The sequence below is a fragment of the Myodes glareolus genome, chromosome 18 (assembly GCF_982192425.1).
Source record: "Myodes glareolus chromosome 18, mMyoGla1.1, whole genome shotgun sequence".
Lineage (NCBI taxonomy): Eukaryota > Metazoa > Chordata > Mammalia > Rodentia > Cricetidae > Myodes > Myodes glareolus.
The window spans coordinates 57,763,606-57,788,145 of record NC_142043.1 but is presented as its reverse complement, the minus strand read 5'-3'; the positions used below and the strand labels follow the sequence as shown (position 1 = coordinate 57,788,145).

Here is a 24,540-nt window from a genome sequence, read left to right as displayed (position 1 = left end):
TCAGCGTGGCAGCTCACATGTTGCCTCTCCGGTGGTCTGGACAGGAATGGAGAGGGAGCATCCTGCTTCCCAGAATACTCCCAGTCTCTTTGCTCCACCTCTACTTCCTGTCTGGCTTTCCTGCCTATACTGTCTGCCTGGCCAATCAGCATTTTATTAAAATACATGATTGACAGAATACAGACAATTCTCCCGCACTACCTTATGAGCTAGTGTCCACACAGAAAGGATTCAAGGCTATATTGATCAATGGGGATCACCTACACTGAAGTTTGACACAAATCCACTTAGTTATTGAGACATACAGTGCACTTGTATTTTATACCAATAGAATTAATTTGCTACAGTGTATATTTTTTTTTCCTAATTGCATGATGACATGGCACACCAATTAATGGATTGTGGCCATGAGAATCAAACTGTAAGTTATACTGATATTGTTACATCTGTGGCACCCACATAATTAAGACACAATACATAGTACTCTGGGCAATGTCAGAGGGTAAAGGTAGTGGTTTGAATGAGAATGGCCTCCACGGGTCCACGGTTAAACGTTTGTACCCCCGTTTGTGGAACTTCTTGGGAAATATTGGCCTTGTCTGAGGTGTCACTGGGTGAGCTTTGAGGTTTCAGAAGCCCATGCCGGCCCAATTTCCCTGCCTGCTGCCTGGCTAGCCGTACAAAAAGCTATCAGCTACTACTCCAGCACCATCCCTGCCTGCTTCCTGTTACAATCATGGACTACCCCTCTGCAACTGTTACCAAGCCCCCATGAAAGGCCTCCTTTTATAAATTGTCTTGGTCATGATGCCTACTCACAGCAATAGAACAGTAACTAAACAGGTAAGATTCAGACTATCCTTAGATAATTTTCTTTTTTAATAAGTATCTATACTACCTCTTGAACATGTAGTATATTTTTTGTTTACCAGTTATATTCTATAAAAAGAGAATTTGTTCTAATCTAGCCTTCAGTGACTCTATGACTTGATTTGGAAATGGATGGGGCTTTATAGCAGTAATCAAATTAAAATAAGATCATTAGGTTGAGTCCCAATTAAGTATTACTGGTGTCTTTAGACAAAAAAATTAGAGATACTATCACACTGAGAGCAGATGATGGAGACACAGAGGAAGTACAGGCAAATGGGAGGAGTTTGGCTACACATCATAGAACAACCAATGTGGACCGCCAGGAACCACACCATGAAGACAATGAAAGCATTCATTACTTCTTGTGAACTCCGATCCCTGCCACCCCAACTCTAGCTCCTTCCTTACCTCTTTCAAGGTATGACCTCCTTTTGGACAAATTGGGCTAGTACACACTGCCAGAACTATACATAAAAAAATCAAACAATAATAAAAAAACTTAAATGTAAGAGTAAATATTAAAAACAAACAAAATGTGACTAGCTCAAACCTTGAACACACACAGCTGACTGAACTTAAACCTGTAAAAGCTCTTCCCCAAGAATCCATACAAGCCGGACACGTAGGTGCATGGAAAACAAGGCTCTCTTCATCAGCCCATGACTGGGCCACACTTCGGACATGTAGTCACAAAGGTTTAGCAAGTGTAACTAACCCATCCCAAGGTTTACTGTGAGGATTTTCAAATGAGAAATGTAGTGTACATGCCTTCAGATAAATGTAAAAACAATTCTATTTTAAAAAACAGACTATTTGGACATAAGTTTGGGGTCGTAAGTCAAAGATAAATGGAACAAAGGCTTGTATTTGTCTAAATAAAATTTAAAAAACTGGCATATTTCAGCATTATCTACAATTTATGTCATCTATTTTGTGATAAATATGTGTCTCCTGGCTCAATCCCATTTTCTCTACCTATCCCTCACATTACTAGTAATTAACGGGATAGTCGAGATGGGAAAGGACAGAGATGAGGGCAAGGAAAGAGATATCTTGTGGCTAGCAAGAAATCTGGCACTAGAGAAATGCCCAGGAATCCACAAAGAGGACTCCAGCTAAGACCCTAAGCAGTAGTGGAAAGGGTGCCTGAACTGGCCTAGCCCCATAGTCGGACTGATGACTATCTTAAATGTTACCATAGAACCTTCATCCAGCAACTAATGGTGACAGGGCAGAGACCCACAATGGAGCACTGGGCTGAGCTCTCGAAGTCCAGTTGAAGAGTGGGAAGAGTGAGAATATGAGCAAAGAAGTCAAGACCATGGTGGGGACACCCACTGAGACAGTTTATCTGAGGTAATAGGAGCTCACCAACTCCAACCCAACCAGACAGGGAAGGAACCAGCATAGGACCAAACTATACCCTCTGAATGTGGGTGACAGTTGTATGACTGAGGCAGTGACACCAGGATTTGACCCTGTTGCTTCTACTGGCTTTTTAGAATCCATTCTCTTTGGATGGATACCTTGCTCAGACTGGATATAGTGGGCAGGGTCTTGTACCTTCCTTGGAGCAATGTGCCTTACCCTCTCTGACGAGTGGTTGGTAGGTGGGGTGGGAAGGAAGGTGAAAGGAATGGGAAGAGGGGAGGGAGTGGGAACTGGGATTGGTATGTAAAATGAAAAAAGACAGCTTGTTTTCTTTTTGAAAAAATAAAATAAACAATTATTGGTAATTTAACTCTCATAAGGCAACATTTCTCTAACAAATTCTTATCTTTATGTTCCTCTTATTTCAAACACTGTTCATATGATTTTTTTATTTCAAATAAGGCAAAATAAGGTAGAATAATGAGCGATTTAATGAAAGATTACACTTCTATAAATGTATCCAATAATATAAGGTCTCGCAGAAAGCCCATCTCCATGGAGTGGGTCGCCATCCAGGTCGCTGGGTCTTGTTGAAAGTTCTTCTTTTGCTGCATTTCATTATGCCCGTCCTGAAGATCTGCTAATTGGCTTCGCAACCGTCAGTCTTAACTAGACTTCCTTCAATCCAGACTTCTTAGCTCTCGAAGATATCATTACACCATCTCACTTCTCAAGGCACAGCATTATCACATGACTTCTTATTCTCAGTGGATACGATGTTCGATGCCAAGCTAGTACTTCTCTTTGTTCCTTGTAAAATATAAATATGCAATGATAGAACAGTGTTAAAGAGCTGATGATGTCAACCCTACCCTCAGTTGTTGCCACACTCCTACTATTGTGTTATATAGTCACTCCAGCCTTAAGACATGCACACATAGAAACACTAAAGCTCCATGATTCCAGTTGGACCTATGGTCCCCAGACATAACTGCAATGGTCTAGTGTGCCACTTGAATGGGTGCACACTATAAACTACTATTTATCTGTTTCCTGGCCAAGGTCAAGGCCTGTCTATTCTTCATCTCAGCATGAAACTGGATCCTACCAGTTCAGAACAAGAACACGTTGGAGCTCCCTTGACATATAGTCCAAACATTTAATATCCAATCAATGGGGTAAAACAGACCTCCAAAGTATCCATAATAATACCTTTCAGCCAACAGTTCCTGGCCTAGATCTTAGTCATTTTTCAACCTTGTTAAATGTATTCATAACTTCTAAATAAACATATCATCCCTGTTCTAATCTGTATAGAAAACACCAAGTGGTCCCTGTAAATATAAATCAGATCACATACTCAAAGCTTTCCACCAGCATGTTTCTCTCAGAGTCACTCAAACCCAGTGCCCGGTACGCTTTGTCATCAAGGTCCATCTATTGTCTCTCTCTGTATTTCTTTCTTCACACAACTCTCATGTTATTTCCTGAATAAACCTGCTTCATGGATTCCTTGACAGAATCTAGTCAGACAGATCCCATGTAACTCACATGGTGCAGTCCTCACGCTGTGGCTTTTTTTTTATCATCAGTGCAGATTACCTTCCCCTACTTAATGTACTTTCATAACAGACACCACCCACGGGAACGTTCCTCCCCATGGAACACTGTTCCTTCCCTGACAGATTTTCACTCATTACTTTGTTGCTATATTTATTTCACTATCTGTGCTAGAGTGTCAACCGTGTGACGCTGAAGGTGAAAATTTTGAAATGCATGATTACTACATAGCAAGTTGTGCTCCTAGAATTAGAGATGAAACAGGAAAAAGCTGGGCCAGAGACCATGGTAATTAAGATGAAAAGCGTATTTTGAAATGTTATTTTGGCCAAGATTTGTTTACTTGAATTCATTATTTAAGTTATAAATTATAAACAAAAGTTGGAAAAGAGCTTGCAAACCATGACTACACTGTACTAATAGTTAAGAGTTTAATAAGTTCTACTCCATTTCTCAGTATTTATTTTGGAGGAGGATTTCAAATATTATAAAAAGAACATGAGTTTAGGGAAAATATTTTTTATAACTTGAGTAGCACTTCAGTAACTCTCTTTTCACCTGTATTATTTTACAAATTTCTAATTGGAAAAGCATTTGCTATTATTTGTCATTCTCTATGTGACTCTCAAGCAAGCACATCTGTACTAATGGGCAAGTTTGGTACGAATTGCAGAAACGGCCTTCCTTCATGCAGAACAACCAGTCCATAGCTTGCTGCTAATTGCAACCCCACAATCCCAGCTTTTGTTAACAAGCTCGATTCTCCACAGCAGGATGTGGCTGGCCAAGGAAGTCACAGGACAGTTGCAGAGTGGGTGGATTTAACTTTGGGCTTTATAATAGCTTCATTTTCTTCATCACTGAGTGGCTTGGCAGCACTGATTTCTTTCTTCAAGATGATGCATAAATGCAGTGTAAAAGGGAAAACGTCACCCACATCTTATTGCTTTTCACTTTATAGAGAAAAATATTTTTAAATTGTGATAGCAAATTCCTCACAGATCACACACCAGAGAGGAACCATTTCGGGTTCTGACTTATCAGACCTTACAGATTTCAGATTTCTGGAACTCTAGGAGCAATTCAAGAAACTACCTGCGGTCAAGCCAGCCTCTCTGAGCCAGCCTTTATTGTGGAGGGTATCCCAGGAGCCTTTGCGTGTGTGTGTGTGTGTGTGTGTACATTCACCTTTGAGAAAGGGTCTCACTGTGTGTCCCAGGCTAAGCTGGTACTTACTACACAACTCAGGGAAACCTTAAACTAATAATGAGTCTTCTGTTTCAGCCTTCCAAGGATAAAGAAAGATTATGGGTATACACCATCACATCTATTGTTTTTCAAAAAGAGAAGTCAAGGCACACTCAACAGAGGGCATTTGTTTCTTCTAACACAATGTGAGAAGAAGAAAATTAGATACTTCACAAAATAGGATACAATGAGACCTTTGGGAAAGGCATCATAGTACTCTTAGCCAGCTCACTAAATCATACAACTGCCAAATAATCAGCTTTACAACAGCATCCTTTTTCACTGTAGTCAGTTTATACAGGTAGCTGAGGTCAGAACTTTGCATTCAAATTTCAGCATTGTTACTCACCCTTTCATTTTGAAGAGATTACTCAATATCTGAGTGCCAGTTCAGCGGGTTTTAATGTAAACTAAGTTTTGACTTAGTAGTAGATAAAAATGAATGCCATGTACTAGGTACAATATTTCATAGAAATAGGTGTCTGAGAAAGCTACTGTACACATTAATGACACTAAAGGTTCCCAATATAACTTATGTTAAAAATCAAAACAGCATGCAGCCGAGGTTCATGGTACTTTATGGATCAGTGTCTTAGGATAAGAAGAAACAGGCAGCTACCTGGCAGCTTCTGCATGAGCATGGGCATGAGCATGGATGTTTACTTTACAAATCACCACGACCTTAACCCCAAGTCTTCGACGTCTGTGTCAGCATTTCCAAGTACCTTTTACCAAAGGACTAGCTATTTTCCTTATTTGTAAGAATGTTATTTTTGCCATTAATTTATCCAAAAGCTTAATTGCAAATAAAAAACAAGAAAACATGTATTTTTATTGGTTGTACACTGAAAGTCTCGAGTTAGACATGACAGGACACCAAGAAGCTGCACAGCAACTCAACTGGTGAGTAAGCAGGAAATACGATGCTTAAAAGACGAAGAAAGGGCTTGCTCTATGAACACTTAGAAAACACAGACTCTGGGGTGTTCCTATTAGAACTTACAAATCACAGCCAGGACACAAATGCTTTTCATAGAGTTTTTGGAAACTATACCTGTGCAAGCATTCCTTTCACGTCTCTGAGTAGGCTAACCAAAGATGGACTCGAAAACAATGCTATCCAGTATCGCTGGTGCTTACATGCCCTTCACATTCTGATTCTACATAGGTACACCATCTCACACATCCCCCCAGATGACTTAGGAGAGGTGTAATTTCTTCCTGCCAATGTCCCGGAAACAAGATGTGATATCTGAAACTAACCTTGAAGCAGTATTATAACTGCTAAAGGTATTTACATGTCACTTACACACAGCTAGCGTTATGTGTGTATGAAAGTAAAGAATGAAAGGTAGAACGATTTTCAGAACCTCGACCATCAGGGAGGTTGTTAGTACCAAAGCCAATAATGACAAAATTTCAACAACATGTGCTACGATGCAGAAGGGACTGAAGGGCTGCAGAGCTGACTCGGTGACTCAGAGCTGCAGAGCTGACTCAGTGGCTAAGAGCTCTTGGTGCTTTTGTAGAGAACCAAAGTTTTGTTCCCAGCACCCAGTCAGGTGGCTCACTAATGTTCTTTAATTCCAGATCCAAAAAATGCTGCACATTCTTCCAGCCTCTACAGATACCTGCAACTCGTGTGCACAGACCCACAGAGACAGATGCATGCACAGTCACACATACACACACACACACAAACACGCTTACGCACACACAATTCAAAAAATATGTTTTAAGAAGATGTAATTCAATGCTCAAGGTTCTTTATCTAAAATCCTGCTTCATTGAATCATCCTAAATTAGATTAAATTTTGCAACAATAGGACCACCAGTGCTCTGAAGGTGTGAAAGGGTCCCAGATGCCTCTTAATTACTGCAAAGGACTACCTTTGAGAGTTACACACACATTCTTTTTTGTTAAAAAAAAATCTTTAAACTATTTATCTGCACCTAAATCATAGAACTTTCTGATTCTAAACAACAGAACCACAGAGTATCAAGGACAAACATCCCTTGAGGAGTCTAACGAATGAGAAAGCAACTGGCTTCATACTGAGAAGTGCAGATGTGGGGAGATGACCTCCATCTGGAGGTTCAGCAGGGCCTCTCCCCAACAGAGCCCCATCTACATGCTTGTCTGTTGCATTTCCCACTAACTTCCCATAGCAAACTTGAACACCAAGGTTAAGCAAAGACAAGCAGTATCACTGACCCCATTCAAGTCCTCTTTCGTCAGCCAAGACAAGTAATTTCTAGAAAAGGAAGAAAGGCAGCTTGACAGCAGCAGCCTCAGGTGGTGCTGGGCAAGGGCTAGAATGACAACTTACTTAGGAGATTCTATGCTGGTCCCCGCTGTTAGCTTTTATTATTCTATAATAGTTTCTCCTTAGATATACGAACCAGTGTCTTCAGAAGAGTGAGAAGGCCAACAAGACCCTGCCTAGAGATAAATTCTGTCAAGTAAGAGAAGGCCATTGCTGGGTTTCAATTTCCCATATGATATTACATCACTGTCTTTTCTTCAGCGATCCAGAAGGTGCGCAGTTCCTAGTTCTTCTCCTAGATGCATCCACATCTCACTGTTTACCACTCTTGCAAAAGTATGATGGTTCAATCAATCAGCACCTTTCTGCCTCATCTTACATTTATTACAGAGCAGCTTTAAATTCTTTTCAATTACATACACCCAATCGTCTTGTTCAAAATCCATGCTAGCTTAACTCAGAATAAAACCTAAACTACCAACCACAGCCCACAAAGCGCCCATATGACCTGGCTCTGAGCTTTTCAGACATCACTTCATGCTCACTTCCTTACTCTGCTCCCACTCTCGGCTTTCTGGCCATTCCGCAAAGCTACAACGCTCTCAATTATCTCAATGCTATTGCTTTCAGGTTTCCTCCACCTTTCTGGAAGCTATCCTGGCACCAACGGCTTAAGTTTCTACCACATTTTGCCCTGGTCTATTTTCAAATATCACTGTACCTGTGCTACGCACCTACCTAATTCAAGTGCTACACACCAACCTAATTCAAGTCTTAAGAGTTGGCTAGCCACACACACACACACACACACACACACACACACACACACACACACACACACAGAGAGAGAGAGAGAGAGAGAGAGAGAGAGAGAGAGAGAAACAGATGCAGAAAAGACATCTCTTACCAAAGTTTTTTCTGCATTTGCACTTCTATGGTATTTTATGGTAACTCAATTATTTTGAGATATTCAGAAGACATCGAAAAAAATCAACATCTTCAATTATTAATCACAGGCATTACACTTGGGATGTTTATAGGTAAATAAAATCTCCTAGATCAATTAGTTCAGGGTCAAAAGTAAAGTTTACAGAAAACTTTCTGCAAGCATCTGACACACTTTTATGTTTAGGGGGAGGTAAGAAGGAGGAAGAGAGATGACAGACGGGACTGAAGCAGAGAATCATCACAAAGCAAACACTAAGGGTCTGGAGAGACAGACGGATCAGCAGGCAGGAATATTGGTTGCCTTATAGAAGACCCAAGTGAAGTTATTTCTCAGCACCCATTTGGGAGGTCACAAGTATCTCTAACTCCAGTTCCAAGAGACTCAATGATTCCTTCTGGAGCCAGAAGCATAAAAGGAACACAAACATACATGCAAGCAAACACTCATGCACATAAAATAAAAATAAATAATTATTTAAGAACAATAAAAAAAGCAAGTATTAAAAGTAGACAAAAGGAAATCATTGCAACCTCAAAAATGTTGCACTGAAGGACTAGGAAGACAGATGATCAGCAGTTAGGAGGACTGCCTCACCTTCCAGAGGACTCGGGTTCAATTCCTAACACCAGCATGGCCGCTAACAGTCTTCTCTAACTACAGTTCTCAGGGCTTCGACACCCTCTTCTATTTTCCTTGGGTATAGTACACACATTCTACACAGGATATAAACGAACAAAAATATCCATACACAATAAAAGATCTTCAGAAAAAGAAACTTTCCATTTAAGTATGACATCTTCAAGAGGAGAATAGAAAAGGGTACGTGTCATGTAACTCATGATGAGTGTCACGGACATAGGAGTGACATAGAACGTAAAGGAAAGCAGACACTGTATGGATGGATGTAAAGGGTGGAAGCCCATGCGAAGTGACTCAAAGACAGAGCAATCGAGTCAACAGTCTTCTCAAGGAAGCTAGAAGACATCACACTCAAAAGGAGAAGGTCAGCTATTTCCCTCCTTTACAAACTTTAACAAATCAGGTCAGGGAGCAGCAGCAGCGTTCACTGGCACTCTAAAACTCCCAGTGTGTGAGGGGATTAGGATTTAAGACATCTTCCCAAGTACGATGCAACTGATTCAATATGGCATTCAGTTCTGAGAACACAGTGGTGTTTAGTACTTATGAGATATTTAAGGATACAAGCAGTTCAGTAATGATTTCTTCAAAGCACATAGGGCTTTGTGTTTTACCATAAAGGCCACTTGAAGGAAACAATAGAGCAGACAATGTGGCAATACCGTTTTACATCATTTCTGGGAGGACAGAATTTAAGGCACACAGAATCTGCTTGAATCCTATGTTATTTTAAAACCAGACAGGAATAATCCTTGAAGTAGCTTCTCATATTGAAGAAAGAAGTATTAGCACCAACAGAAATGGGATTTTTCCAAAATATTTCCTTGGAGATATCAAATGTTTGCATGTGATATAACTTCTGGAGGCAGCATCTAGCATACACCCTGCCTCTTCCCTTTCCTGGGCAGTCCAGCGCAACTGTCCGTACCAGTGCTATTTCTTGCAAGACTGGAGAACCTAGACTCCCTCCATTTGAGGAACCTCCCCTCCCAGTCTTCAGTATCCCCTACTTAAGCACAGAGAGGAATAAAGGAGACAAGCTTAGAAGGATTTGCTATAAGGATAAAGACACTTTATCCACAGTTCCTGCAAAGCTCAGGCTGTGAAGATAGTCATACTTGAAGAAAATTCATCATATTTAATGCTTTTATTTATATGATCCATTAGCCATGTTGGGAAGCATTACATATACTTCAAATGACTGAATAAAATACATATTCTCACAAAACTTTAATGATGTTAAATTCAGAAAATCTTCCAAAGCAGCAAACATCTCTTGAAATATACCATAACATAGATTGTAAACATGTGTCCTGACACAAATTAAAAATTGAACCAAGGAGTCATTTAGCTTGTTCATAAACAAATGAATAGAAACTCCAGTACAAAAGAAATAGAGTAAACTACTGGTAGTAACCTAGACTGCAATGAAGCTAGACAAGATTCCTGTAGTTTCTGGGTATCTTCACGACTGAAATGAGTCTTTACAAAATAAAGCAGAATACAGTAAGAAGATGCCTTAGAGTTCACACAAACACTACATATGTATACACCTATACACAATTTTATACATATATAAAATTCTTCTATATTAGACTAGACATCTAGAAAAACATAATGCACCAGCTTCATAACTAAATTTACAAAGTAATATTAAATAAAAAAATGTTAAACATGTTTGTATTTTATGGAAAGGTAATTTGATACAAATATTTACCTTAAATCACATTGTACTTTTGGTGAATACAATTTTCAAAGATATATTTAATTATATACAAAAGTTATGCTTTGGACATATGAAATATGAAATATCAAAAGATACACAATCTGTAGTTATCATTGTGCAATAAATATGAAATAGAACACAAAATGGCTTGGATGCTGAGGTCCTAGGACCTGACTGGTCGGAGAGGTGAGTGGATCACAAGGGCTTAACATTCACCAATGGATCAATCCAGCTGAATGGATTGGGAGGTGGGTTCTAATAGGAGGAAGTGGGTCACTGGGGTGCCTTAAAGGGTATAGCTGTGTTTGCACTTATGAACATGCACACATAGACATACATACACCCTCCCTCTCCTCGTTGCTATGAGGTGAGGCACTCTCTTCCATCACATCCTTCTGCAATGATACCCACAGCATCAGCAGTCCCAGAACCCCTTTACATCCCCAGAAGCATGAAAAAGAAAAAAAAAAAAAAAAAAAAAAAAACGGACTGCAGTCTGAAATCATGAGTCCGGATTTGGGTTCCTTCAACCTATTTATCACAGACACCATAGCAACAAAACACTGACAATGAACAATGCTTAGTAAATGACCTATTTACTACCCTTCCTTTTTCTGGCTGTGACATATTTTTCTAGTAACTCTTACTCTTTAAAAACTACCCAGCTTACCAATGTGGCTTAACTGAGGTAGTGAACTAGTTACTAAGTATCTCTGAAACTATGAAAAAGAGATGAAGGTAAGAAAAATTCCCATAATGGTACCAAGTACTGGCTTAAATAATTTGTATGCATGTGAATGTGTCTGTGCGTCAGTGTGCATGGATGTGTGTGGATTTCAAAGGACAGTCTTCGGTGTCTTTCCTCCTCAGCTGATGTCTACCTTGTTTGGGGGAGACAGTTACTCACTGAACCTGTAGCTTGCTGATTCAAAGCCCAGGAACATGCCTGCCATCACCTCTGTAAAACTGGGATTCGAAACGACTTCTGTCACCATCATTAGTGTGACATCATTATAGCAGATTCAAGGAACCTAATTCTGGTCCTCACGCTTTACACAGGAAGCACACTGCCAACTGAGCCATCTCCTTGATGCCGCCAAAAATATTTAATTCATTTCCCAAAATAATTTTTTAAAAAAACTTATCTCTAAGTACCAAGAATGACAGAGACACTTGAAATTTCTTCTTAGCTTTAAATTTAAAAAAAAATCTAAGAATATTGCTGAACCTAAGTATTAAAAATGTTAGACACACTGGCAAACCACACCTCCTGTCTAAATAATATGTAAGCACAGTTCTTACTTAATGTTTATATACAGATGGTGGTTCTTTTCCCTCCATATATCCAATTAATTCCTATGTCCTTGATAGGTAGATTATCATTTCCTAGACTCAATGAGTAATTCTGCGTTGCTCAAAATGTTTCCCAACATTCATGAGCCCTTAGTAATTATTTTGATGAAGTATCAACTGCAAAAGTAGGTGGTTTGCCATAGGTACCTTTTTTTAACTGGTAACTATCACCAGCTCACCATCTAGGAATAAGAGTCATTCAACTGCCTTAGTCATTATCCCTGAAAATAATATGCTGTAGCTCAAAGCTACACTGTATTCTTTAAGAGCAGGTTTTTCAACAAAGCAACATTGCAAAATAAGAGGCTCCATTCTGATACCACTGCAATGCTGCTTTCATTTAGTTAGTATCTAATTGCCTGAAGTGGATTTCAGTGGTACTATGTCATTACATTGTACCCAAAGTACCCAAAAGATATTCGGACGGAAGCATTAGTGTTTTTCTTTACTGATGCCCATTTTGCCAACAACTAAAACACTGATGGCATGACTTTCACAAATTAAAATGCAATTGAAGATATTTTGTCGTAGTAGGAACTTTCTTAAATAGGTTCTATACATTCTGGGTTAAGGCTCTGACTCTATGGAGCCATGATGGTACAAGCTCTTAGAGACTCACTACTTCCGTTGCCGTACTATCTGTATTAGAACCTCTGCTCCAAGCTCTGCTTGGCTCCTGGTGTTTCTGATTGCACTCGTCTCTCACTCCTATATTCCATTCCTGATGGTTCTTCAACCTGACAAACGTAATGGTCCTGGATGTGGCCAAAACGTTCTGTTTCTTAGTCTTAAATGGTATAAGGTATTATCGTTTTTGGATAGAATTTGCTTTTCTGATTCTTTCCCCCTATTTCTAATCTAGAGAGTACAAAAAGCTGAGTTTCTATTAATTATGCTTCACTAAGATATAATACTAAGTTTCGTTAAACAGACTGTTCTTTATTAACCATTTACTACTACAGTGTCTGATCAGGTTAAAATAGGATTCACATATATGGAGACCAGGCTCTGCCTCAAGATATCACTTTCTCTCCACATACATGCAAAACATAATCTATGGCTGAGGCCCACAATGACACAAAAATTTTATCATAAAAACATTTTAGACTAGTTAAATTCTGACATAATTTGACAGAGGCATAAAAATATGGCACCAATCTTTAATATATTAAAGATTCCACAAAGAAGTCTTTTAGTCAGATGTGTTGGCAAACAGCTATCATCCTTGCCATGTGGAGGAAGAAGGATATGAATTCAAGGCCATTCTGGACTACAAAGTGAGAGACAATGTATCACAAAGAAAAAAAAAATCCCTTTCAGGACTTTTTTTTTAATTAATTCAACCAAAGTAAAATAATTTATGTTTCTCAAAAGAAATCTGGCAAAGACTTCAAAACACATAAGCAATGTTGATTCTAGTGCAGTGTTTCAGTGGAGCATGTTTGTTAGTTAATAGACTGAATTCAAACAGCAAGGTTTTCAGAGCCCAACAATCTATCTATCAAATGGGTGACTCAAAGACTGGGCTAGGAGTAATGATTAAATCAATGTATTCAATTTCACACTCCACTAGTATTTCAAAACTTAGCATAACAAAGACATGAAGAAGCTCAAAGAGAAGACAGCTTAATGCAAGCTACATAGATTCTGTAAGATAGGGATGAAATATATTCATCTCAGAAAGGTCATACAATGGGAGAGGACTAACAGTGTGTGAACAAAAAATTTCCATTTTCAAAGTTAGCAGGAATTTCCAATAACATATAATTTGGTATACTTTTGGATAACTAAGTTTGGAAGAACAAATTTATAAAATGATGATACCTCAATAAAGCATACAACCCTCCAGAGGAAAGAAAGAAAAAAGGACATTTGTCCTTCATTTACAAAATATTGTCTAAATTATGCAAATAATAAAAATATATGCCACAAGAAAGTAAATAACTTTTTTTGAAAAAAAATGCATTGAAGAAAAATAAGGCAGTAAAAATGCCAAGGTTTGAAATGTCCTGTCATATCCCTTGTTTTGTAGAGCTATGGATTAAATGTAGAGCCTTGTGCATACTGAGTTGGAGCCTCAGTCTAAATCTAGAGTTTAGAAAAATAAACAATACAAATAAAAGCTCCTTAGAAAATACTAATGAGAAAGAAAAAATTCATCTGGAGACCAGGAATACAACCTAGGGTAGGATGCAGATGTAAAGAACAACAAAAGTATGTACTTAAAAATTTTTGAGTGGGAGGAATGAGAATATGAGCAAAGAGGTCAAGACCATGATGGGTACACCAAATGAAACAGTCTACCTGAGCTAATGGGAGCTTACCAACTCCAGCCAGACAGGGAAGGAACAAGCATAGGACCAAACTAGTTCCTCTGAACGTGTTTTACAGTTGCATGGCTGGGCAAACTGAGGGGCCACTGGCAATGGCACTAGGATTTATCCCTACTGCTTGTACTGGCTTTTTGGGAACCTATTCTCTTTAGATGGATACCTTGCTCCGCCTAGACATAATAGGGAGGGCCTTGGACCGGTCCCCCAAACCAGTGTGCTTCTCTGAGGTGTGGATGGGGGATGGAAGGAAGGATAAGTGGACAGAATAAAAGGAGGGGAGTGCGAACTTGGATGGGAACGTATAATGAAAAAAGCTTGTTTCCTTTTTAAAAAAAAAAAAAAGTTAAAAAAAGAAAAAAAATTGCACATTACACTGGTGATGTGGTAGTCTCCTTCGTGTGATTAACATTAATGAATAAATAAACTTCCTTGGACCTATAGCAAGGCAGAACTTAGGCAGGCAGGGAAAGCTAGGCTGAAAGCTGGGAAAAAGAAGGGCGGAGTCAGAGAGATGCCATGGAGTCACGGGAGACAGACGCTGGTCAGAACTTTATCTGGCAAGCCACAGCCACATGGAGATATACAGGCTTAATAGAAATGGGTTAAATTAATATAAGAGTTTGCCAATAAGAATCTAGAGCTAATGGGCCAAGCAGTGATTTAATTAATACAGTTTCTGTTTGATTATTTCAGAGCTAAGTGGTCAAAAACCAACAAGTGGCCCCCCATTTTCTAACAAATTGGCACCAATATGGTGGACTAAATCCATGAAAAACCGGAGAGGGCTTAGAAAGGAACCCTAAACACACACACACACACACACACCCAAAATTTAGCTGCATTTTTTTTTTCAGCTGGAGGCATGCCATAGCTCCTTTAAGAGACATTTTCCTGATTCAGCCATAGCAGGAAAAAAGTCACACCGTTTTTGAAACGTAGCTTCCTAGGCTGTGCTGCCAGTATGAACTTTGAAAAGGTCTGGGCACCGAGCATTTAAATGGGGTTTGTGAGCAGAGTATGACAACTTGCTTAATGACAATATAGACCCACTCTGTGCCTAAAAATTGGGGCTGTGAACATGGATCATGCTATAAAGACCTCCGTTCCAACATGCTGGACTGGCGAAGCAAGCAGGCAGTATCTTATATGGCACAGTTTAAGTTTTACACTGGGTGTGCAAGCAGAATGTACCGTTTATACCATAGTAATGGTGCACCTTAAGTTTTAAGAAGCGCTTAGCATTTTAAAAAACACTCCTGAATAGTAAAGAATTACAGATATGCAATAAAGACAATTCCAGATGAGTAATAGTGTTGGATAAATGTACGCAGGCTTAGAAGAGAGAAGCAAAAGCATATAGAAAGTAAAAAAAATAAGGTTAATGCTTTAAAAAAGGGTACTTTTTTTAAGAGACAGAGTATGGATAGTCATAGATTAAAAGGAGTAAAGAAAAATAAGTGACATAAAAATGGAAAATTCAGAGTGTCTGGATTATGTATATTATTGTGTTATCTTTGAATTTTTGGCTGTAAATGAGCTAAGTACAGAAAGACATTTCATTGTATGGGCTGCTAAGCTAAACCAACATGTATATTATAAAGGTATCTTGACTTCAGAATTTGGGTCTAAGGATATGCTGCTTTGGAGAAGAGGTACTTTTTGTTTTTGCAGAAGATGAGAACTTGTGGATTGCTTCCAGACCAATATGGTTTGATGGAACAAGACACCCCGCCCCGAAAGTTTGCTGTGAGTACCCCCACAATGAAAATACTTTACCCAATAAACAGTAGGAAAAAGTTTGGAGAAACTATGCCCATATTCCCAAATATTGTTTGTAAATGTTTGTTTACATTTAAAGGGAAATATGCTATAGAGATTTGCATTGGTATGGATTTCGGTTTCTTGATACAATTTAAGATCAATTTTGTTATACTGTGTTTGTATATATATATATATACACACACACACACACACACACACACAAATATATCTGCTCTTGATTAAAGTATTGATTGTGCAGTTCATTGAAAAATGTAATGTATAATTAAGAAATATAGGTTAATATATAATCCTCTATAATAGTCAAGCTTGTAGTCATGGTAGATTTTCTAGATGTACAAAGATGTATTTCGGATGGATAGGTATTCTTCAAATCTTTCAGAAACCTTCAGAATATGGCATTTAAAGTGTTTTAAAAACTTAGGGCTCTTATCATGGCAGTGAGACACATCTTCATCAATTATTTTAAGAGGAAGATGGGCATTGAAGAAGCACCTCATGTAGTTGGTTAGCCATTTGGGAAAGAAACTGCTCTTGTCTGAACTGAGAAATGACTGCTGGGCTTGCCTAAAGGTGAGACCATCCTTTACTGTTTTTGCTTCATAAAAGAGTCTGCCAGACATTCTGCAGGACACAGAAGAAACTGTCTTTGAAATTTCCATCTTCATGGAAAAGTCTACGGGCCTGTAGGCTGAAGATGGATGCCCCAATGGTACAAAAGAACTTTGGGTGACTGTTCATGCAGTGAGATGTCTCTGTCAATTCTAGAGTTTTGGAAGTTGCTTACAATGTACTTCCTATTTACTTTGGTAATATTATATCCTTCTGGAGTCTTTGATGGAGTTAAGAATTTATAGTTATAGCTTTCTTTAGTTATAATAAAAGATAAAGTAGATATAAATATTGTAACTGTAATTCTTGTTTGATATGTTTTGTTATATGTAATTTTATTATGTTAAAGTTAAAGCCTTCCTTTTTGTTTAAACAGAAAAGGGGAAATGGTCCTTCTGTCTATGTGTTGCTTTTATTGGTTAATGAATAAAGAACTTTGGTTTGGCCTATAGCATGGGAATAAGAAGGCGGAGTCAGAGAGAAGCCATGGATCTGCTGCCTGAGACAGATGCTGGGAACTTTAGCTGGTAAGCCACAACCATGTGGCAATATACAGAATAACAGAAATGGGTTAGTTTAGGATGAGTTTAGCCAGAAATATGCTTAAGCTATTGGCCAAACAGTACTGCAAATAATATGGTTTTCTGAGTGGTTATTTCATGGCTGGGTGGCCAGGACAAACAAGTGGCACCCTTCCCCAACACACTGGTAATTCTCATTAGCTGCTGGCAGAATCCTTTCAACTGTGTACGAGGCACAAAGTGTTGTCAAAGACAAAGGTCAGGATATGAAGGGCTTACAGTAAGATTATTCAAAAATAAACAAATGGTCGCATTCAATGTTGGCAGTGTATGAGAATTGTATACTAGTAACCTAGCCAACAATGATGACAAGATTTCTGTACCCATCATTCTTAAGACATAAAATTAAAATATACTGGGCTCTAATATAATATCTTGAAATGAAATTCAAAATTCAAAAACAGATGATTGAATAATGGATAGCAACATATGATTACAATGACATTTTAAAAAACTATGCTCCTTTAGAATAGCAGAAAGCTGAGCCTATTCTAGAACTGTAAAAAGACTGATATTTTCTTAATTAATAGCAAAACGATTCACAACATAATAAAATGACAAAGTAGAAAACACAGGATTCTGTGGCAGCCAGGAAGAGTAAGAGCCTATGAATGAGTTCTGGCAACCTGGTAAAAGAGTAACGGGTTGATTTACTCTCTCAAAAACTGCTAACAAAGTGCATCTTCGGTACTCTCAATGTAGAAATGTGAATAAATATTATTGGGTTTGATTTGGTCATTTCACAGCATATACATATATCAAAACACATTGTATACCTTAATATTAAGTGCTGCTTCTCTATTTTACCTTGATAAAGTTAAAAAAAGAAATTCAGAAGAAAAATATACCAAAAGAGCCTTGAAATGTGCAGCTGATTTCTCATTGGAAACAATGAAAAGTATGAGGCAATACCTTGAGGATGTAACAAAATGTTCAAGTCACAGTCTTTGTACTGTGTGGTGGCTCGAGTGAGAATGGACCCATTGGTTCATAGATTTGAATGTTTGGTTCCCAGTTGGTACAACTGTTTAGAGAAGAATTAGGTGTCGCCTTTTGGAGATGTGTCACTGGGAGTGGGCTGTGAGGTTTCAAAAGCCCAAGCCAATGGACCCAGTCTCTCCTCTCTGCCTATTGCATATTGACCAAAGTACATGCTCAGCTGCAGCTCCAGCGCCATTCCTGATTGCCTGCTCCAGTGCTCCCTGCACGGATGGTCATGAACTCACCGTCTGAAACCATAAGGAAGCCCTAGGCTAAATGCTTTTCTTTCTAAGTTACTTTGGTCACAGTGCCTCTTCACAGCAATAGAAAAGTAATAAGACCAACTTTAAAGGAAATTATGAGATATTTCTATATAATGAAGTTATTCTAGGAAAGGAACAAAATGTAAAATCAAGATAAAGGAAATGGTAAATTTATATGTAGATATGAGTATAGCACTGAATAACTAAAATTCTAATATGTGAAAACACAAACAGGCTTGAAGTAATATGATCAACAATAGTATTTTATTAATTGAAGGTGAGATGATATATCAATAGTAATGCCTCCCAGGGTTCTTTCTGTGTTTAAGAAAAAAATCAATATTCCTTACACATAACCTCAGGCTAGTGACAGCTAATCTTACAGAGAAGAGCTTCTAAGCAAGAAAAAGGACACGAGGAATAAATAAAACAATACATTAAAACTAAGGCACAAGGAAAATTAAAGTAATAGAAATTACAGTAAAAATGGCAGATGTGGCTGGGTGGTGGTGTCGCACGCCTTTAATCCCAGCACTTGGGAGGCAGAGGCAGGCGGATCTCTGTGAGTTCGAGGCCAGCCTGGTCTACAGAGTGATTCCAGGATAGGCACCAAAGCTACAGAGAAACCTTATCTCGTTAAAAAAAAAAAAAAAACCAAAACAAACAAATAAAAATGGCAAATGTGAATAGTGTGCTATGTTTTATCCTTTTGGTTTTTTGGGGGGGTCCCACCACGCAGCTCCCAAATAAACACACACAGAGGCTTATTCTTACTTACAAACACCCAGCCTAACTAAGCTCGGCTTGTTTCTAGCCAGCTTTTCTTAACTTAAATTATCCTGACTACCTTTTGTCTCTGGGCTTTTTCTTTCCTTACCTGGGCATCGCCTACGTTTACTTACTCCATGACTGGCTGGGTGGCCAATGACGTCCTCCTCCCTTGTTCTCTCACTGCTCCTTCCCCTCTTCAGATTCCTCCTCCTACTTAGCCTCTCCATCTGCCAGCCCCACACATCCTTTCTCCCCCCTCACTACTGGTCATTCAACTCTTTATTAGGACCATCACGTGTTTTAGACAGGCAAAGAATCACAGTTTCACAGAGTTAAACAAATGCAGCATAAACAAAGTCACATACCTGAAAATAATATTCCCCAACATGTGAAATCCTTTTTTATAGAACTGAGAATTATGACCTCTTAAACAATAAACAAAATTTTTTAAAGTAACCCTAAAACTTGTTAAGTCTGGAGCATAGGCCCAGCCACTGGCATCCATCCCAGTCCCCCTGGCCTGGGAGTATATTGGGCTGGACTCCAAATCCCAGCATGCCTCAGGGAGGGGATAGGACCACTCCCACAGGGTATTTAAGTGTGCTCCTAGAGGAGAAACAGGTGGTTCTGGGTTTGCATGTGCTCCCCGCTTTCCTGTCTCCCCACCATGCAGTCAGCCATTTGAGAGCACAGTATTTTAATAAAACGATGGGCATTTTAATTTGGATTGATCTGACCTAATTGGATGTCTTTGCCTGGGCGGAGCCGCCCCCTCATTATTTTTTTTCTAACAAAACTGTTGCATACAAGTGACAAATCAAAAGGATTAAGAAAGATTGAAACTCAAAACTGAGATCCAGACAAAGGTAAACAAAGAGAAGTGGCAAGGTCACATGAATATTAAAACAAAAATCTATATTTCAAGTTTAAAGGTATTTGTGCAGTGATAAAAAGAGCAAATACGTAATGGTAAAAGACGAGTACAGACAAACATAAGTAGAAACATGCAAGTGTTAATGGACCAGCATAGTTAAAAACTTGAACACACTTCTCTCAGACCTCAGAAAACCAAGAACACATAAATGGAAAAAAAAATAACAAACATAATCCAGTAGGGAAAAAAAATTACACAATGCTAAAATAAAGAATTCTATACCCATAGGAAACATTAAACAAAGACTGTATTGAGGCTACAGTTGTTTTCCCGGCACAATAAAAAAAATGGTAATTATTACAAATAACATTCCCTAAAACAATTAAACTACACTTAGCAGCATTACCTTTTTATAAACGCAAGAAAAAAATCTTACAATCATGTTTTCCCTACCCTTCCACTTCCTGTTCCCTCACATTTAAAGTTCTGATGTAGAGGATTTCCTTGCAGTTTTGGAGTTAAAGGACTTCAAATTCTGAGTCGGTTCTACCAGAGGATCTCTGTGTTTACTGCCTGCGACCAGAAAGCCCCCGCTGGAGGGTATGGATCTTTGACCTCGTAAAATCTGGGCAGTGAGTCAGAGCAAGTCCCAGGCATCTCTCGAATTCCCTTTAAAGGACTGTCCTGCTCTGGGTCAGCTGGTGGCTTACCTCACAGAGATTCAGGTGGAAGGGCACTTCCCTTGACGTCTTTGTCCTCGGGCTTGGCCTCCGGGCCCTGCGGCTTGTTCTGCAGGGTACACAGCAGCTGGAGGTAGGTCTGGTTCCTAAGAGACAGAGTTTGTGTGAAGTGACAGGAGTGTGGCGGGTGGAAGGGTGAGGGGGCCTGCTTGAGGCTTCAACCTGGGATCCCGACCTCACCTGCCCAGCTTGTCTTCTTCCTGTCCCTCTTGCTGCTTCAAGGTTTCAAGTTCCTGATTCGATTGGTCAAGCTTCTGCTGAGTTCCGGCCTGACGTTCCTTCGCCTCTGCAGTAATCTCTGCCAGCCTCTGGATACGCTTCTGAGGGGGGGTGAGAGTGCAAAGGTAACTCACAAGGCTACTTTCCTGAAGCCACATCCCAATGTCCCTTGCTTAGAAAGAGCTACAGAGCTCAGATTCCCTTCTCAGGGGGATGAGGGTATAGACGTGACTCATCACAGCTGCTGTCCTGGAGCCACACCCTCCATGTCCCCTGCTTAGACTGAGCTCAGGGCTCAGCCTCGACAGAAAGGGGTCAGGGCTCAGACTCGCTGACAGAAAGGGGTCAGGGCTCAGACTCGTTGACAGAAAGGGTCCCTCACTGCTTTGAGGCAGAGAAGAGCCTATAGAAAGGAATCTACCTGGTGCTGCTGCCACTGCTTCTGAGCTGTTTCCAGTTTTTCCTCAAGCACTTGCTTCTGCGGGGAGAAAATGATGATTTCTTGTGTGTGAGTTTGGAGACAGTGCTAAGTCCAGCCCAGCTTACCCCTTCCTCCCTCCCCGCTTTCCTTCTCTCAAGTCTTCTAGGTGTACCTTAGCCTGGAGTTGCTTGTAGGCCTCCTGAAGCTCTGTGTACTTCCTTTGGGCCTCTTCTGCCTGGGGTAAGGCCTGGGTCAGGGCACATTTTATGGCTTCCACGTGATCTTGGTACACGGCTTTCAGCTCCTTCCATTGCTCTTTAGCTTCAGTAGCCTTCTGGCCTAAGATAAGCCACAAAGAACAAGCATGTGAGGGAGGATGGCCTGCAGCTGGCCTTCTCTAACCCTAGGCCACAGTCCTCCCATGAGCTAGACACAGACATAACTCACATCTTCCCTCTTCAACCACTCAGATTAGACCCCACCACAAATCTGAGCCTACTCACGACTTGTGTCCTCAGAAAGTAAATTGTCTGGGCTCTGGGCGGTATCTTCCTGAGCCAGAAAATTCTGTAGGAAGTTCACTACCTGAAGCTGGCTGCAAAGCAGCTTGTCTTTCTTCCGGGAGTTCTGTTCAGAGCGAGGAGAGAAGCCGGGACTAGCCTTACCTTTGGGCACTGTATGCCAAGACTGTCTTCCACTTTGTTCTTTGCAAGTGTTGCCCGCTATCTCAAGAGGCAATCCTAGGACCAGCCTCTACTGTCTGGAATACTGGGTCCCACCTTAATACATACCCTCACGAATTCCTCCATGATCCGGGCTGGCAGCTCTGTTTCTTCCTGCAAGCCTACAGGTTCTAGAATGCCTTCCACCTCAGCAAGGACCCTGTAGAAAACAAGTGAGGGCGTGCACAGTAGCTCTAAAGGACATGCGCACAGGCATATACATCAGGGACTTGCACCAGCCTTTCTTCTGAGTCCTTAAGCAGCTCCCATATCATGACACACCCCCTGAAGCCACACCCCCCTCCCTATGTCCCCTGCTTCCAAAGAGCTGCAGGGCTCAGATTTCCTTCTGAGGGGGGTGAGGGTGTAGACGTGACTCACCACAGCTGCTGTCCTGGAGCCACACCCCCTCCCACGTCCCCTGCTTAGACTGAGCTCAGGGCTCAGACTCGCCACAGAAAGGGGTCAGGGTTCAGACTCGCTGAAAGAAGGGGTCTCTTATAACTTTGAGGCAGAGAACAGCCTAGAAATTCCACTGTTGCTGGGCGGTGGTGGCACTCGGGAGGCAGAGGCAGGCGAATCTCTGTGATCGAGGCCAGCCTGGTCTACAGAGCAATTTCCAGGACAGTCAGGGCTACAGATAAACAACACCCCGTAGGGGTCGAACTCCTGGGACAGGGTGACACCATCGCTCGGAGGCCGCACTTCTGGATTAGAGTGACACCACCCCTCCTACACCGCTGGCCTAGTTGCCGGGCCCCGAACTCACTCTTCGGTCGCCCCTGTCAGCCCAGTCTCCCGCCCCCCGCACTCACTCTTCGGTCGCCCCCGCCAGCCCTGTTGCCCGCCCTCCCGCACTCACTATTCGGTCGCCCCCGACGGCCCCAGCCGCTGGCCTAGTCCCCCGCCCCCCCCCCCACTCACTCTTCGGTGGACCCTGTCAGCCCAGTCTCCCGCGCCCCACCCCCCCCGCTGTCACTCTTCGATCGTCCCCGCCGGCCCCAGCCGCCCACCCCCGGCACTCACTCTTCGGTTGCCGGCACCGTCCCCAGCCGTCCGCCCCCCGTACCCCCCCCCCCCCACTCACTCTTCCACAGCCTCCGCCTGCTTCTCAGGAGCCGCCATAGCTCTCTGCGATCAGCAACCTTGGGATGCTCCTAAACTGCGCGCCGAGGCAAGCGATTGGCTTCTGGGTTGGTGGGCGGGATTCTAGAGAAGGGAAGCTTGTTTTCATTGGCCATAGGCCGACTCCGGACCCGCCCTTGACGCATACGCAGATGTGTCTGGAGCTTGTGGGCGGGCTGCAGATTCTGCGCCTGCGCGATAGGCAGTACTGCGGACGAGTGTCAGTCCTAGCAGTCGCTGGAGACAGAGAAGGGGCTGTTTTTTTATTTTTATTTATTTATTTTTATTTTTATTTTTTAAAACTTACTACTTCCAAAGAAAGGAGGTGTGGCTATCCTCCGGGACACTGAAGAATATTGGTCTTATAAGTACATTCTAAGAGTCCAAAATATTGTGCTTTGAAAGATGTTATCACAGTTACCAGCTGGTTTTCCTGTGTTGACAAGATACAGCTGAAATAACAGAGTGTCCAGAAGGGGAGGGAGAAGGCTGCTCCTAGAGAACCTGGAGCCAGCAGATTTCTGAAATCTTCAGAAATCCTGAGCTACATCTAAGGAAATTTCCTAAGGGGTTGTTAAAGGTATTTGGAGGCGAAGCAGTCGCGATTAGTTACCGTTTTCACAAATCGGGATTGAAAGATGCATGATCTAGGGTAAGATGATAGACTCCTAAGAAGTGTTGCCCTGCGAGGGGCAGTGATAATTAACCCTAGACTGAGCACTGCTGTAGTGTCAGCTAGCAGATTAAAAGAACGAGATTTAGCAATCACTTAAGTATGTGACCAACTAAGCTGCAACGTTGACGATAAAGCAAGTTACCAAGCACTCTGTTCCCTTTATAATATCTGAGCGTCACTTAATTATTACCAGGAATGACAAAAAGAAAATTCATTGCTAGAAAAAACAAGTCCAGGATGAGAAATGAAATGGATGTTAAGACAGTAGACAAGCAAGTAAATCCCTCTTTGCTTGTAAGAAAATCTATCTTTATGTTCCAAAAGGATGAGCAGAGTTAACAGAAAACAAGATGTGGTACAAAGGTGGGAGGGAGGAATGTTCGAGTTGCTGTTGGGAATGTAAAATGGCACGTGCCTTTGAAAACAATGAAGCATTTCCTCAGAGTGCTAAACATAG

The 24,540-nt window shown here is 40.9% G+C and overlaps 1 protein-coding gene across 1 annotated transcript; it reads right to left on the bottom strand.

Annotated features, from left to right (window-relative positions):
- Positions 1 to 2,717: 2,717 nt before the first annotated feature.
- Zwint (ZW10 interacting kinetochore protein) lies at positions 2,718 to 23,519 on the bottom strand. Its single transcript, XM_087898229.1, has 8 exons — positions 23,370 to 23,519; positions 22,352 to 22,442; positions 22,064 to 22,187; positions 21,733 to 21,899; positions 21,561 to 21,617; positions 21,101 to 21,240; positions 20,891 to 21,006; positions 2,718 to 3,054 (listed from the first exon to the last, which is right to left on the bottom strand). Exons 1-7 carry the CDS (start codon positions 23,405 to 23,407, stop codon positions 20,892 to 20,894), a joined length of 732 nt encoding a protein of 243 aa, XP_087754355.1. The 5' UTR covers positions 23,408 to 23,519; the 3' UTR covers positions 2,718 to 3,054; position 20,891.
- Between the last annotated feature and the right edge of the window lie 1,021 nt (positions 23,520 to 24,540).